Here is an 18,389-nt window from a genome sequence, read left to right as displayed (position 1 = left end):
CCCTCAGAGAAGGCCTAAGATATCCTAAAAAAAATAATATTTAAAAGGTCATCAGTTCTAATTTTATCTTATCACTTCATAATTTGACAACCAATATCTAAACAAAAAGTTTCTGAGCAAATAAACCCCTCAGACCTGTCTGTTCAGTTTGTGTTGGCATGTAAAGGGTTAAATGAAAGACACGCCTTTGTCTCCCTATCAGAATTTTGCTGCCTCTGCAGTTGCTAGGAAGAAGCTGCCATACTTTCAGCTCTGTGATTGGTGGTCCAGCTATAATTTTACTGAGGTCCGAGCGATAGTAACTCAATGAGAGAGTAATTTCAAATGACAGTAAAATTGGCCAATCATATCATCCCTCTAAATCGGTGGGCTTTGTTTTCGCTAACTTTATGGTAAGTTCCGTCTGCTGCGGGGGTACATGAATCACAAGCTAGCAAAAAAACAGAACAAAAACAAAAAAAACTGATTAGCTAGCTAGCTAGCTAGCTAGCCTGTTGATTGACGATGGAAGCCGTGAGTAACATTACCGCTAGTGATGAGGACATGTTATTCAAGATGAACTTTTAATGAAAAGCTGGAGTTAATTGGTTAAGGAAGAGCTACACCAGAGCTTAATTTGGTAAATTAATTAAAATCATAAAAAAAAATGCAACTAATTTTATTCTGACTGCTGCCGCCACTGTTTTGTGTACATACATATGTTAAGGTTTACTTGAGAAAATGGTCATTATGCGGAATTATCGGTCGATCTGTAAATTCACCGATTCAGAGGTTGTTATGCACACTTACCGTAACACACACACACACACACACACACACACACACACACACACACATATATATATATATATATATATATTAAAAGGCCAATCTTAAAATATTATTGTTCACTGTCCATGGTTCTGAAGTGTCTGTTGCTAATACTTGCCTGGCTGTGTGTGTTGTCATGATTTGTAGGCTTACGTGTAATTCTGTTGGTTTTGTGTGGTAGGAGGGTGCAAATCTACCATGCATTTTGCATGTAGTTTTGCACCCCGGCCCATTGTCACCCTATTACGCCGAATTGCACACACAGCTTGTGCGATGATGTGATCATCCGTAAGGAGGAATTGCGTTTTGCTTTAGAAATGAGTTGTTTTTTTGTTTTGGTATAACTCTCAGTCTCTCCGTGCTGTTTGCTCGTTGCATTGCTAAGGCTGCACTAGCATTTCCCTTTTTGTTTCAGAGCTGGAGTTGTCATTGGTAACTTTTGCAGTACTATAGGAAAGGACACAGTAAACTAGGTTGGAAGTCCCCCCCCCCCAGCGAAGGAAGGGGGGGGGGGTCAGAGGGCCAAGGTGTAAGAGTCAAGGTTCCCTACGGGGGCCTAGACACATATATGTGGGTCGAGGGTGCTACATAAGATCGCTTCCTACAAGTTCCACGATCTCCATCCTCTTGCCTATTTGAGATACCATCACCTTCACCTCCCTGCTCCTCCCCTCCCAACTCCAGTGTACGTTTCTCCCCGGCTCTTTCCACTCCTCCCATCCCTTGCTTCAAAGTACCAACAGCCAGGAGGTTGCTTTTCTCTGCGGGAATGCTTTACTGAGAAGGGAGGCATCGCTGGGACAATAGCAGCCACCCAATTAAAGCTGCGTTGGCCCCGCAATTCCTCAAGGTATTGCCATGTGACAGTTTAATTAACCGAGCCCCTTATCTTAATTTACCAGGATCAAAAAGTAACAAACTGGGGTTATCGGAGAAAAACACTCCCAGTCACAGTCCACACATCATCACAAAGAGATACAAACACACACGCCGCCCCCCCCCCCCAACACACTAAACACACTCGGCATATGATGTGGTGAGAACTACCGTTCCACACACAGAAACAGAGATTTTCCAGGAATTTCATACGGCTGTCAGTCTCGCATCTACCGCTATCGCCACAGCAAACACCGAGCGCTATTACCATAATGGCTGGTGTGTGAACGTGATAAGGCCAATAACCACAGCTTTAGGGGTTGGTGCTCAATGGAAATGTATTTATGCATTCCATACATGGCAAGCGCAGCATGTGTGTGTGTGTGTGTATGCTTGCACATGCTTAAAGAAACAGCTTTTTCTTTGATTATGACTCGACCTGAAGTGGGCTCGTTAGCTGCAGGGAGCATGGCACCATGCCGCTGAAGCATCATTACTGAAGCCAATCTCCCATGGAGTCAGCCGGCTGCCCCACTCCTCTCCATCCATCCAGCCATACATACATACATATATACTACTATATACACCTGTCCAACTCCTTCGTGGTTCTCCACCATGTCATTTGGCCCTGTATTGACTGTAACGGGGTTGTTTTTTGTTTTTTATTATTATTCCTGCCCTCCTCCCTTTCTTGCAGTCTTGTTTATGTTTACTTTTGCTCTCAGCGTGCTCCATTTTTCCGTGTAGTCGTTTATGAGCTCACGCTTTGCATCGCTTATCCTTTGTCTTACTCTTGCACTTCAACCCCACCTGTCCTGCTCTGTTTCTTCTCAGCCATTTCATCCGTGCCGCCCCCCCCCCCTCCTCCCGCCCCCTTTTTGGTTTCCATTATTCATCTTCTTTTCATCCTGCCCTCAACAGTTACACGACCAGTCTCCCTTGTTTTCTATGCATTTTATGGTGTCTTACATCGCCCGTGTTACAGCGCCCATTATGTGTTTCTGTGCAGAGCGCGGACGGAGGGGTGGGCCGCTACTCATGGTCGAGCAGAGGGGAGGTCTCCACGCCTTGCAGAGAGGCAAGACTCGTTTATCTCCCTGGCCCTTGATGAAGTGCAACAAGGAGAAACAATACCCCGGGGCACTAAAAAAAATATTCATTCACATCGACCAAAGGGGAAGGCCCACACACGGATCCGATCCCATCAACTTGCTGACTCACCAGAAATGATTATGAACTGTGGACGTTTGCAGGAGTCGCCGTCCAGGCTAACAACGTTTCTTTCAATGCGACCCAAGTTTGAATTTTCACGGCAACGAGACGTCACTGCATAGAATCACGTAGAAATACCGACGTGTTTGAAATCAGATGCTAGAGCACAAAATAACACAAAGCAACAGCAAAAGGAGACATGAAAGTCCCATCTGGTTCTGATTTCATGAATATCAATGGCATGCTTACAAATGTGATGTTTCAAGCTGCAAATGTTATTAAAAAAAACTGATTTTTCCACGAGACAATATGACTAATTTGTGACTTTTATTTTGAAAATTTTTCCCCCAGTTGTCGCCATTAGCGCGGCACGGAACAGCTAGTTATTGACAAATACGTCCGACGCGTAGGGGAATCATTTAACGTTCCAGGAGGAGACGTATCGGTATTGGTAAGTATAAAATATAACGCCCGGGACAAGATTCATTACTGGATTGGTGGATTTGAAATGCAAATGGTGAGATCAGAGGCTCGTGCACGGGGAAAGATCAGACAACTATTGACTTGGCTCAGCCTCGGAGGACACCCTGCAAGGCCATCAGAGAGTCAGCCATTCTCATTGCAAATGCAAGCCGCACTTTTTCCATCTGTAATATGTAATTAAACTGTTTAAAATTTAAGCCTCCCCCCCCCTCCTTTTTATTAATAAAATCTGATTATAGGATTTTAAAGTACTTCTATGTGGGTTTGTTTTTATATCTATGTATGGATTCAGACAACAGTAGGATGATAATTAACCCTCAGCCAGTTGTAGTAGAAATATAACCGACCAGGCACAGTGAATTTTTAATGTGGCGCTCAGTGAAAAACACCCACCTCCCTCTCTAGCTAATATTGCAGATAGAAAAATGTGTGAATTATATAAGGAAATATTAGCAAGCCCTGATATGCATCACGGGGATCCCTTAATGCAGTGTAACTCGATGCAGTTCGGTTTTCTTGTCAAATCCATTGCTATGGCCACTATCAAACATCTACAAAGAAAAACCACATAAGTATATCAAGACATGCATTAAAAAAAGGAAATGTGTGAGTCTTTTTTTTTAGTTAAGACAGTGAATAATTAAGCAGCTGAGAGATGATATGACGCTTTAAGGCTGCAGAATGATATGAAGGAAGTAAAAGAGAAGACAATTAAAGCATCTCGTGTTGGATGGGATTGATTCCAGTCTCATGTATCACCTCCACATAACACACACACACACACACACACAACCGTGCATGCTTACAAAAATGCCCTGCTGTCCTTAGACAGAGGACAGATGGCAGCAGGGTGGCTCCGGTCCAGGAAGTGACGATGGATCATTATAATCGCCTTCGTCCTGCCCTCCCTACTACTGTGCTGGACAAGATGTTTCAACCACAGAGAGCAGATATTGTAACAGCTCTTCTGCTGCTTTGGCTTCACACAAACTGTTGGAGAGAGAGGCACTCCTGCAACCGCCTGAATCGCAGAGGTGGAAATAATTAGCCATTAGCTTCGAGAGGGAGTTGAGAATTTTGCCTTGATATTCTAAATGCACCAAATACATTTACACACAGATGCGCGCGCGCACACACACACACACACACACACACACACACACACACACACACACACACACACACACAGTTGAACACTTGTTTTGTTCCACTACCCAGCTTGTTTTGCTGCCTTGAGTAAAGGCTCAACCCACAGCCCAAACCAAAGGCTTCAAAACCGCAGAGGAACAAAAAACAAACATATGTATATATATATATATTTTTTTCTTTTCCCTACATCTATATTGATATTCCACTCCTCATTTGTTGAGCACTTTTATCAACACCACTGACGGTTTCCGAAAACCGTTCCGCTATATATCTATATCTCTCTATCCATCTATCTATCTATCTATCTATCTATCTATCTATCTATCTATCTATCTATCTATCTATCTATCTATATCTATATATATACACACACACACACACACACACACACACACATCTATATATATTGAGAGCTGATGATTGCATATGGCATGAAACAGGCTTGTACTGTCTCATAAAGAATTGACTTGACTCACGAGATATATATATATATATATATATATATATATATCTCGTATATATGTATGTATATATGTATGTATGTATGTATCTCGTATATATATATATATATATATATATATATGTGCTTTGATCACACCAGACAAATAGGTTACAGGCTGGAAACAAACAGAAGATAAAAAAGTGTAAGCTGCATTGCCATGGGGCAATGACATACAGTGATAATTAATTTCATTTACAGCTCAGATGGCAAATTTACAAGGTTGCAGTATGATTACAGAGGGAATAATTGAAAATAGTTTGCCAAGTTTGCCACGCTACTGATTACGAAGAAATGTTATCTCACTCCCTGCTAGTTTCGGGGGTGGGACAAACAAATCACCTCCTGCTATTATTGCTAAAACCGGTTCGGAGGGTTATTTTCTTCAGTTAACTCTCGCCCGCATACACACTCCGGATAATGATGTAGGCTACTGGTGTGTTTACAGTAAGCAAGTCAGTGTGTGTGTGTGGACTGTAAACACAAAAATACGGAACACTAATGAAACTGCCTCGCTGTACTCACCGAGCTCTTGTAAACACAAACACGCATCACTTCCAGATGTGTGCTAATCTGCAGTCCATTCTGCTGTCAAAAGCTTTGACTACACACAGCTTTCTCTTAACTGTCTTCCAAGGTTGACACAGTACATTGAAATTTAACACCGGAACGACCGGGATTTCACTCCCACCTAAAACGACCATGGGTGGTCAAAATGACCGCCGGTTTTAAAAACTCTATATTCTGTTAAGATAAATACTCAACTGAGATATTAATGCATTGCATATGTTAGTATGTCTGTCGAGAAACGACTGACACCAAAATTAACATTTTATCAACTATAATACTATTTTTAAAGAATGTAAACTTCAGATAGACATGGTCGAACTTGAATAGCAAAATTGAAAAAGTGAAAGTATTACCTGAAAACCAAAACGGAAAAATACTGCTAATCTAACAAACGTAACAAGGCCTATAAAACGTGAAATGTAAAGAAAGGACTGAAAGTAACCTCTGAAACAGTTCCTCAACAATGACCAGGACTTAAAAAACTACTTGAACGACCACGAGCGGTCAAAATGACCGCCAACGGTTTTTAAACTCTATATTCTGTCAAGATCAATAACCGAATTGAGATATAAACGCATTGCATATGTTAGTATGTCTGCTAAGAAACTAACTGACACCAAAATTAACATTTTAACAACTTTAATACTATTTCTCAAACAATTGAAAATGGCCGCCGTGCAACGCCTGTAAATACCGCGACGCCTCGGTGGTAGTCATGGTGCGCCTGCAGCGGCGGCTGTACCCAGACATGTTGGACATAACGCCTGAAAAACAAAACGGAAAACACGTGTTGCTAATCTAACAAACGTGACAAGGCCTATAACACGTGAAATGGAAAGAAAGAACTGAACGTTGCGGAGGAAATGACGCGACCAACGCACGTCATAAACAGTGACATGACGCGCACGATGACGCGCAAATTACGCGACCGCGCATGGTCGTTTTAGGTAGATCTTATCGTAATGTTTTGTGCGATCGATCTAAAACTCATTTTAATGCAAATATATGCAATTTTAGGCGCACTTAAGGAGCGGCAGGTCTGTATCTCTTCTTCCCTCCACAAACTTATTAAACTTTAAAGATCCAAAACGGCCAAAATGACGGCCTTGGTTGATGTAGTGTTAACCCCGTGATGGCTGTAATGTAAAGTATTTCACGCAGGTGTTATTAAAGCAAATGCGTGGACACTGTCAGAAGAACTGAATGGGAACATCGCCGAGACTTTCCCACGTCTGACAGGGATGAAGCGTTTACAATAGTTTTGAAAGAGCGATTAACTTCAAATCTCCATGATTCTGAAACTAATCCTCGAACTCGATGCGCCTGACATTGTACCAAATGACCCTTGAATAACATTTCTATAGCCCTTAATAGTTTTGTGTGCTTTTTCGATGTTTAATATGAGCGAGCACATGCATGGCTTAATGCCCCGTAATGTTCTCATTACGGAGCAGTGGGAGAGGAGAGGCCCGGGCAGCCCTGCGCATTTAGCACCAGTGGTCCTGATGAAAGAGGTTGCAGAAAAAAAAACAAAAAAAAAAGCTGCAACCCGTCATATCTCTCAGTGGGGACTAACGCGTTCTTACACCCCAACTTTAATCATTCTTCGATTGGGGCTGGTAATGGCACTTAGGGTGAAATTAGAAATATTTTAACTCGTGACATCCATAAACATGCCATAATTATTCACTGCCACTACCATAGTGCAAGGATAATGTCAGAGATTTATAGCCAAAGTGCTAAGAGTGTGAGATATTCATCAATCCTCCCCAATAGCATGGTGCCATGGAGCTAGATAGGCTCCACTGGCTGAATGGGGATCAGGGGGTGAGCTGTCATGTAGGCGGGCTAGGGTCTAGAGGGGAAACTCAGCCCAGTGTCTCACACACACACACACACATATGCAGCAGGAATGGACATTCACCCTCATCCATCATGAATCATAGTCATAACAATAGAATTTAATAAAACTCCACGTATTAAAGAAAATAGAGTAATCCCTTCAAATCTTCTTTAATGAGAGGGAGAAGAAATCCTAATACTGTGATATTTCCCCTCCCTTTACCCCAAAAGATTTTAGGCTTTCCACGGGATTCCACTAGCTTAGCTGCAAATCGCCTCACTGCTGTGAGATTCCACCATATCCTCTAAGAATGCCGTGAACAACAGAAGATCTGGCCCGTGCACGAGCACGCACGCACACACACACACACACACACACACACACGCACACAAATAATCTTGCACATATATTCTCTCACACAGTTAAAAAAAAAAAGTAATCTTATTTAACTTTGAAAGAAATGTCCTGGACAAGTCCAGACCGCTGATGGTTTTCATCATCCCGACCAGGGAAGTAGCCGGCGATCGGCGCCATGAATCAGCCTATCAATCCTGCTGGGGAAAAGCCATGAAGAGCTGAGAAGATGAGGAGCGAGAAAAAGAGAAAATGAAAGGCTGAGAGCCAAATCCTCTCCATCCAACGGCTAGCACAAACTGTGAGAAGACACACGAGCATAAGGCTGCTGTTTTTCAGATGTTGCTCTTTGTTTAAATCTCCTCCTCAAGACCACACAACAGACTCTTAGATGGATTATTCAAATTGGAGCAAGGTTAGGACACACAAGATGCTACAAAAAGAAGGAAAAAAGAAACCGTTGAGATATCTGACAAGACGCAGAACAGGGCAGACTAAGCTGACCGCTAGCCCATGCAGCCCGGCTGTTTCGACAACACCAAGGGCAGTCCAGCGGCGGCCTCGCCTGGCTTTGACTGTGGTGTTTTTGGTGTCGTCGTGTGGGGTGCGGGGAGGTGTGCCGAGGGTGTCTGGCTGGGGGAGCAGACGCTGGATCGGCTGGAGGAGCCCGGTCTGCTGCGTCCGGTGGGCCCAAGGACCACGGCCCCTGCCTGGAGCTGCGCCCGAGGAGGAAGCACCGAGGGCGGTCAGACAGGACATGGAAGCGGGTCGGGCTAAGCTAACTGCTAGCCCATGCGGCCCGGCAGTTCCGACAGTCATCCTGGCTGGGGGAAACGATATTTGTGTCCCTGATTCCTGATATCTGTTGATACTAAACATCGGCATTTCTGTTGAGAATATGAGAAAGGATGCAGACAAGCGGCCGTGAATCATCTCCGGATGCGGTGGCAAGCATGAAAGAGCCACGCAAGATGAGTCGCGTTTGATGAGAGGGTTTTACTGGAAGTGCACATGTCCTCGCTGGAACAATGGATGTAAACACACTCTGATGTCCCCAATTAATCACGTTTAAACAGGCAGATGTAATAGCGTCACATGAAACAATGACTCCTCCATATGGCACCTGCTTGGAACAATGTTTATAAAGTGACTAATTAAAGTGCTTTCAACTAAAACAACTCTCTCAGCAGATGCCTGTCCATTAACCTGCACAACAATTACTTTAATGTGCGACACCAGGCTCATCACCGGTGCCCTCTTTATACTGGAATGGAGGGTTAAAAAGAGGCGCCTTATGCTAATACCTGCGCATAAAATGTGAGGTCTCTGCAGTTTTGTTTATTTTTAAATTAAAACAAACTCATTTCACAATAAAAGACCCTCCCTTAAGTACATCGTTCATGCTTTAGTGTTAGGATTTGCAAGGCCGCTTCATTTAGTTTTGCAACCTTTACAATAATTACACTTGGCTGCAAATCAATAAGACATTATTTTGACGTGTAACGTGTCATATATGATATATAGATTTATCTAAGTGGCCTCTCAATAACATGGCCAAAGGATTATTACAGGATGCACCTGTAGAGGGATGTAATGACTGAACTGCATTCACTGTGGAATTATGCATATTTGAATACAGGAAATCGTAATCTTTGATTACAAAACGGAAAAATGGCAGTCTTTTGATTCCTGACAGAAACATGGAGTACTTGGCGTCAATTCAACTATGAATCCAGATTGGCAGATTTTTTTCAGCTTCTCATACAGGGCTGTGTGTGTGTGTGTGTGTGTGTGTGTGTGTGTGTGTGTGTGTGTGTGTGTGTGTGTGTGTGTGTGTGTGTGTGTGTGTGTGTGTGTGCGCGCACCCCTGCTGAGCTCCTGGGGGATCTTCTACATCTTCTGAGCAACCACGTATCACTACACCATGCAAATGTGATTACTGGCGTGTAAAACTGATGCCAGTCCCATGGTAAGCACACCTTTTGGCCAAATTCACAGAATATTGCTGTGTGTGTGTGTGTGTGTGTGCGTGCGTGCGCACGCATATGTGTGTGTGTCAGCACGCGCACGAGAGAAAGAGGGGGGGGTGGGAGAGAGAGAAAGTATAAGAGAGAGAGGGGCGGGAGAGAAGAGAGAGAGAGAATAGAGAGAGCGAGAGAGAGAGTATGAGAGAGAGAGGGTGAGAGAGTATGAGAGAGAGAGGGTGAAAGAGAATAAGAGCGAGAGGGGTTGGAGAGAGAGAATAAGAGCGAGGGGTTGGAGAGAGAGAGAGAGAGAGAGAGAGAGAATAAGAGCAAGAGGGGTGGGAGAGAGAGAGAGAATAAGAGGGAGCACAAGAACATACAGAAAACGATTGCAAGAGATGACGTGTGTGCACAATTTTTCTTTGCTGCAAAAACAACAAACAACCAATATTGTCAATAGTGAAATCAGAAGACTTGATCCTGCTGCATTATGAACACGTGGCAAACTCCACAGCATCTGGAGAAATTATTGAAGTAATACACATCTACCCATTTTGCAACATGCATGTCAGCATTTATCTGTCCATGAAATATGAACGACATTGAATGGAATGGCCTTTTCCTACAGACAGATAAAGCTTTATTGAAGACCAGAGTGAGGGGGAGACAGGTTGCCATGGCTACATGTGAAAAGGGCATCTCATCTGACTTCTGACCAGTCAACTAATCTCGGGAACTGGATTTTCTTTTTATTATCAAAGTTTCACTTATTATTCAGAGTTAATTGCTGTGGATAAGAGGGAAAGGGATCACTGAGATTGTGGGGACTCGGGACCCCGGCTTTGCAGGAGTAACGCTTTTTTGAATCTTCGGATACACTGCTGCAGGAGAAAATGGCTGCATACTTAAAATGGATTTAAGCCTCAATATCTGGTTTTATTTGGACCCTGTCTAAACAAACAAAACCTATTATCCAAAACAACTTAAAAAAAAAGAGGGGCTTCATTTTTAAGTGTTTTGTTAGAGGCTGGAAGCTTCTAGATCTGGAGCCTCTTTGATGCAAATATGATTCCACCAAGATTTAAATACATCACATAAGTAAACTGTCTTCTATACACTGATCCTTGTTAAAGTGGGGGGCTAAAGTGATGAAATTAGGCCTCGTTTCTACTAGACGGGATACGATGGGAGTTGAGTATCCCCCTCACTATGTTCTCTGAGGTGCGTTTAAGTGCAGATTGTTTTTATCAACAAGTCTTGAGAATGGATTAGTCACAACGCTACGCTAGATCCTCACGATGCATACATAATGCACAAAACCACAATAAAAAACAGTGCAGAATGCCTAATGACTGACGTTGCTAACAACTAGCGCAGCAGCCAATGAACAGTTTCACCGTCGATTGATCAATCAATACATTTTTCGATGAATCTATCGATCATTCAGTTTATAACATGCGAAAAAACAATGAAAAATGCCAAGTCGGCACAAGTTCCCCGAGCCAGAAGTGATGTCTTAGTCTGATCATCCTAAAGTATTGATTGTATGAAACGAGGAAGGGCAAGCGAATTGACATTTTTTGAAGCCGTAACCAGCAAATATTTGGCATTTGACCAAAATGATTATTCGATGACCACAATTATAATAAATGAATTTTCTTTTGATTGACTGATCAATTAACTGACTGACTCATTTGGCACCAGAAACAACACAACTGGGGCTTTAACAGCTGCAGATGTTGCCTTTCCACTGACAAACTACACTCGAGCAGAGAAAGCAGAGAACGGTACAGGTAAAATTAAATGTTCGGCAATAAATACATTTACTTTGGGAAATTAACACCACCCCGTAAACCTGCAACTCCTGCGCAACCTCAAATGTTCTTGTCAATCAGCCAAATCACACCGTAAAGCCAGGATGGATATTACCAGGATGAGATTTTGTGCTGGGAAAGCATTTTCACTCAGTTTCTTTCAAGCCTGGGATTTTACATACCTGATTACAGTTTTCTACTAAATCACAGACAACACAAGCAGCCATTACTCATTATAATGAGTACTGGTTGCCAGATGAGAAGATAACCAGTAATTATTGGTTATCTTCAGGACCAGTGACTATTAGCCCCATAGAAACAGAAACTCATTTCAGTGAGTAGCAAAACAAATTTCTCTGGACATTTTGTGAAAGGACGCTCACGCCAGCATACTCAGAAAAACACAAGTGTAGTTGCGTACGCGTGCACACACACACACACACACAAGCCAATCACACTGTGGTCACAGTCAATGCATATATATACTAGCTCGTATTGGCAATAAAATCTTCAGTTTGGTCGTGTGTGTGTGTGTGTGTGTGTTTTCACATCAGTGTCTATTCAAGTTGTGCGTGTTCGAGAGTGTTTGATGAAGCATGACATTTCCCTTATTTAAAGTATTCACAGGCCTGGGGGATGGTCGGAGGGTTGAACGTGGGTGGGTGTTCTTATTACGATGCCACAAATAACAGAGGAGAGTCAATAGCATCACCTTCTCCTGCCATGTCAGAAGAGCACATCTCATTTTCTCTGGATCCACTCTGTATGCTCTATGTCCCCGTGGTACCCCCCCCCACCTCCCCCAACCCCCTGGCCTCTCTTTTGAAAACAAGGTGCACAGCAATTTGATTATCGCACTCCAATCACTGCTAATTAAGATAGGTCAGCTAGAACAGTCGCACTGTGTCTAATGGCAACCCTCCCTCTTTCTCCCCCTCCTCCTCCTCATCAACTCTCGCTCTCCCTCTGTCGCCTCCCTCCGCCCGCCCTATCAGTGGGTAACATCACCCTGCACCACTGCTGTCTATCTGCTTGTGATAGCTGCCGTGGCAGTCACCGCCACAAAGCCGAGCGATGTGCTGCCAGCCGCTCTGCCAGAGCCAGACGTACCCAGATCAGCGTCTGCTGCAAGCCCAACCGAGCATCAATTAATGTCCAATTAAAAGTGGTGGGAAAAAAGCGTTTGATATACTTAAGCTTAATTAATACATTGCTACCAATTCCGCGGGCCTAATTAATCAATTTAAAAGTGGCCCCTAGTGCAGAGGAATCGGGATTATGTTGTCTGGAAAAGGAAGCAAGCGCAGCATCACAGAAGAGGAAGCCGAATTGGAAGCGCGTAAATGGGGAGTCGTACGTTTGTCCTGCCGGTGATTCGATTCTGCAGTCCAATTACAACAGAAGAGGGGAGGCAGGGAGGGGTAAAAGACAGAAAAATCAAAATCATTAAGAAAGTCAAGTTGTTTGTGTAGCCTTAAATCACATCTACTCTCAGAGGTATGAAAAATCACAGCTCTCATACATTTACACAATTAAAAAAAAAATCCTGTATCTGTAAGTCCTTGATTCAAATGGGGAAAAACTCCACAAAACCTTGTCAGAAAAAAAAACAAAAAAAAAAAACCAAGAGAGAAACCTCAGGAAGAGTATCAGAGGAGGGATCTCTTTTCAAGATGGATAGGTGTGCAGCAGATACCAGGTGGTGAAATCAGACAGTGCGGTAACAGATTTAGATTAGAAAGATTATATAAGATAGTTAAAAAAAACGAGAACAAGTATCAGCAAAAAGGAAAAGGAAAGGAGGAAGCGCAGAGAAACGGCGACGACAGCCGAACAAGGGGGCCTCATGTTCGCAGACACGTCGGGGATCCAACGAGACTTGGACCATTTGGACTGGAACTACTTGCTTTGTGCACTTGCATTCCTGTTGTTCCTGTATGAGTGAACAAGGCCACAGAGTCCTGGCACTTCCCCTGCAGGCAAAGAAGCTCAAAGACTAACACAGAGAGAGAAAGAGAAAAAAAAAACGAGGAAAGAGAGGTATAGAATGAGAAACGGCGAGGAAGGAGAGATGAAGAAGTGGAAAGAGGCAGCATAATTGGGATCGTGACGCTAAAGGAGGAACAGGGGGGAAAGGACGCGGGGAGATGGAGGGTCGGAGGGAGAGAACTGAGAAGTAGACGCAAGGAGCTGAAAAGCAGAGAAAACGAGTCTGCAGGAGGAAAGGCTGCAGGGGATTGTGACCTCTGATGAGTTCAGTTCTTTTGTCACTTGGCTGTATGTGTTTTTGTGCACATGACTGTGTGTGTAAATGCACAAAGAGACTCTTGGTTGCTACTGTCTAGCACAAAAACACATGAATGCAGAACATCAGAAAACACAGTTAATCTCCTAATACGCCATGTTGATCTCCATTCAGCCACTGTTTCACACTCACCCTAATTAATAAGTGATGACATGACTATAATGTCTTTATTAATGATTGTTTAAGATCGTAAAGGAAGCTGATCCAATATTACCATACCACATACCAAGGAACTTGATCATTCATATATGCTGCAATTACCAAAGAACGGGGGGAGAATATTCATCGTCAGGTAATTCTGATGATGTCATTGTGTCTGAAAAACTGTGTTGACCTTGTCGTCTTTCCCTACCACGACGGAAATACTTCTACAAGAGCATTCAGATTACAATTTGGAGGTTATAGACCTTTTCTTGCTAACACGGCCAATGTACTTCTCCTCCGTCATCGAAGGGTAAAGATCGATTCGCCCCATTGCCTGCAACATTTAAAAGCCAACTTTCTGTAGCATTTGAGTCTGTCCTTGAACGCCAGTTTTGTGTTTCAACACATTCTAGGTGCTGTCATTTGCAAATCTTCCTTCTGTTTCTGTTCTCAGGTGACTGCATGTCAACGAAGAAGTGATTTGATCAAGGGTCACAAAATGCCAACTGGCTAATCAAGGCTAATGCTAATTTCAGGGCTGTTAGCATTTTGTGACCCTTGATCAAAATCACTTATATCTAGCCGTGCAGTCCATCTGACAACAGAAACATGAAGATATGTCAATGGCAACACATGTACTGTGTTATACGCTGTGTTGAAACACAAAATAAGCAATCACAATCAGAATTGAAGGCAAGTGAAACTTTGTTTTTTAACATCGCAGCCAACAGGATCCTTACCCCTAGGATAAATCCGGAAAGTTCCCGCCCTCAGGCGCTAGGATTGGCCAGCTCTGCCTGTCAGTCAAGGCCGATCAACCCTAACCCTAACCCTAATCCTAGCCACATTTGCTTGCTAACTGTTAGCCATTAGCCACGTTTGCAACCAAGCTAACTGTGCCAACTTAACTGTGCGTGTATGGTAAGCGAATATTTTTTTTCCTAGGATGAATCCGGAAAGTTGACTGACAGGCAGATCCAGCCAATCCTAGTGCCTGAGGGCAGGAACTTTCCGGATTCACCCTAGGAAAAAAAATATTGGCTTACCCTAGCGGGTAAGTACATCGGCCACATTTGTGAAAAAGGTCTACTGTAAATTGGAACTAAAAGAGGGGGGTACTAGGGTTTGCTATAAGTTCCTCTATGTCTCAGGCTATGCTAGCTCAAATGAGTAAATGGTCAGCTCTGATAAGATTCGGCGTGACTTTTTTGGTAAACAAACCACACCCCAACATGCAAATAGTAGCAGCAGTAAGAGGGATGTTACAACAGAGACCATTATCCATTATCTGAACCTCTTATCCTGCTCTCAGGGTCGCGGGGATGCTGGAACCTATTCCAGCAGTCACCGGGCGGCAGGCAGGGAGACATCCTGGACAGGCTGCCAGGCCGCAAAATGTAAAGAAAAAGGTCTATCTCTGTAGGGATACTTTCCATAATGTTGTCAGACAGTTATGATAACAATCTGAGCCTGTCATCAGCAAAAACAAGCACTTTTCGTGGACGTGCTCTGACGTGCATACTTGCCCCCACGGATTATATTGCAGCCCATTTCGCGGCTGTCGGCTGAAGTGTTCTCGCTCAATACTGGAACAATTCCAGAAATGTTTTTCCCTATTAGTCATTTAGACCCCAAAATGATGGGAAAACAGGGCCCAGGTTTAAAAATACCGGAATAACCCTTTAAATCCAGAAATGTTCTGTCGCACTGCGCTATCGTTTCTTCTTTTTTTTCAGTCACTGAAAAAGCTTCAGCGAGTTTACTTTTGTCTTTTCAGTGTAATACAGACGTACGGGAGAAGTGTCAGAATGAGGTTCAGCACAACTTACTCTCCATTTGGACCACACCTGGGCTCCCGGCCCCTTCACTCCCCCGCAGCTCAGCCAAGCCCCATGTTATTGGCTAAACACAGCCATCTGCAGCCGGTTAACTGTCTTATCTCACGTCAGGTGAATTCCCAGAAACACAAGAGAGGTGGAGGGTTTGGGGGGAGGGGTTGCTGATGGGGGAGAGGAGCCTGTAAAGTGTATGTTTGTGTGTGTGTGTGTGTGGGGGGGGGGCAGCGAAGAGTGAGAAAAAGGCAAGGACATGTTACAGCCTTTCACTGAGTTTCTAATACCAGTTGGCTGGTGTGTAGCCGAGTGAGTCCGGGCAACTGCGTGTGTGTGTGTGTGTGTGTGTGTGTGTGTGTGTGTGTGTGTGTGTGTGTGTGTGTGTGTGTGTGTGTGTGTGTCCACACTGATGTGGGTGGAAATTCATTCTTCAACCCTTTCTAAAGGACACTCATTGGAGGCGACATATAGAAAGGTGGCTCCATTCAGAGACAGGCCAGAGTCAGCAGTGGAAGCGGCGGCAGGCAGTCGTAATACACTTCGGTCAACTGTGTCTGCCTGGGACGGTTTGTGCTGATTGAGTTTACGAGCTCTGCCCGACACCTTCTGCTCTCTGCTAACTCACTTTGTCCTGGATGTTGTGTGTGTGTGTGTGTGTGTGTGTAAATGTGATTCTTCATGTCCCCTCATGGACGATTAAATGGGAACATTTTCCAAATGAGAAACATATGGGACTTTTAATTGGCCAATTTCTCTTGCCAACATGTGAGCCCTTTTTCATATTAAAACCCAATGAAAAGGAAAAAAAAATCTATCTAGTCAGACATGCATATTGCAGCACAGAGTGTTGCACAAATTGTCATTGTCCTTCCTGCTAACAGTAAAGCAGCCCTTCTGTTTGGTGGATTGATAGCGCCATTAAAGAGAATCCATGTTCCCCATACAGCATCCTAGTTCTGGATCTCCTCCATGAGAGACGTTGTTCAGGGTGTGCAGATTTCAGGGAATTTGTGCTTCGGTGGGGATATTTGTTGTGCCGCGCGGCTAATGGCCCAGATTGAGCTACATGGCTGCAAGACGCTACAGCTGGAGCCATAACATATCTCCCACCCATTAGTTGCCCCGGAGTACCCATGCTCTTCATTCCCCTGAACCGAACCAGTAACAATCATACATGCTTTCTAGCGGGAGGGGCGGACGGCATCTGAGACTCACATCTGGGGAGTTATTGTTCTACACATGTCATGTGTAATCTGCCCGACTCGCAGCGCTTAGAATAATTATTCATATTTAATCATCAAACTACGAAGCTACATCACCCACCACTGGCTAAGTCTCGCTAAATCATTTTCCATGTTCCATTATCAAAGTTTCAGAGACGGGTGCTCAGGGAAGGGGGACTAAATGGAAAGGCTGAAGTGGTTGGGCTTATAAAAACATAATGGGCTTGTCTGCTTTGATAAACTGTGGACGTGTGTAGAATGCACACCTACACACACTCACACACAAATACACCGCTGTGCATATTACATACTCGGAATAACAAAACCTCACATACGGAATCACACACACACACACACACACACATCAGGACTCACCCTGCTCCAAAGGCGGCGGTTTCACACCAGTGGCCTTCATCTTGAGGGCCTCCTTGGCAGACATATCACAGCAGGAGCCTTTGTTGGTGTCCTGGTCACTGTCGGCTTGGTCACTGTCACCATGACCGCTATCTCTGAGGCTGGCTCGCTCAGGGTCCTTAAACGTCGAACTACTGGACAAATTTTTTTTTTTAAAAAGGAGATAAAAAAACCCGCCATCCATGAGAACATGATCTGAAGATCAAGTGGCAGTTTTAGCATAGCCCGTGTTCACACAAGACATATACACAAGTCTTTGTGGCTCTTTGTGAGTGAAAACTGCATGGAAAAAAAGACATAAGTGACTCTACTAGGGCTGTAGCAAAAACATCATATCACCAGTGGTATGATAGATAGATAGATAGATAGATAGATAGATAGATAGATAGATAGATAGATAGATAGATAGATAGATAGATAGATAGATAGATAGATAGATAGATAGATAGATAGATAGATAGATGAGTGAGTGGTGCAGTCTCGGACATCATTATCAACCTTACCTTTGTACAAACTGCTGTCTGCTCCCCATGTAGTTTGGCTCAGTGGGGAAATTGTCCGTCTGTGAAGGAGAGACGACAGATCTTGCATTATGTGTCACATAGCAACCAGTCCCACTGTGAAACAAAATCTGTCAAGATTTGAATGACAGAAGATGATCTGTAATGAGGGAAAAACATGGGGGGTGGGAGAAATGCCAAAGTAGGGGGGACTGCTTTGCGAGCTCTTCATTGTTCCCTATTTTAAACAATATGATGGCCACATAACCGGCAAGTTCGATGTTCAAAAGCACCAAAAACTTACATAATCATGAAGAACATCTTCTTTTGCAATGAAAGAGCGCCGTGCCAGTGTGTAAACAATAACATTTATCATATAATTGACCTGGATGACACA

General features: G+C 43.6%; 1 protein-coding gene across 2 annotated transcripts in view; it reads right to left on the bottom strand.

The window, feature by feature from the left end:
* Positions 1-18,389, bottom strand: part of pcdh17 (protocadherin 17) — a 76,528-nt gene that overhangs the window by 25,832 nt on the left and 32,307 nt on the right. For both annotated transcript variants that reach the window (XM_056278938.1, XM_056278939.1), the window contains exons 2-3: positions 17,996-18,054; positions 17,454-17,626 (exon numbers count right to left, since the gene is read on the bottom strand). In XM_056278938.1, coding sequence (XP_056134913.1) covers positions 17,454-17,626; positions 17,996-18,054 — 232 coding nt within the window. The remainder of the gene's footprint in view (positions 1-17,453; positions 17,627-17,995; positions 18,055-18,389) is intronic.

This window comes from Lampris incognitus, chromosome 4, assembly GCF_029633865.1.
Source record: "Lampris incognitus isolate fLamInc1 chromosome 4, fLamInc1.hap2, whole genome shotgun sequence".
Classification (NCBI taxonomy): Eukaryota; Metazoa; Chordata; class Actinopteri; order Lampriformes; family Lampridae; genus Lampris; species Lampris incognitus.
This window is presented reverse-complemented; position numbering and strand designations above follow the sequence as displayed.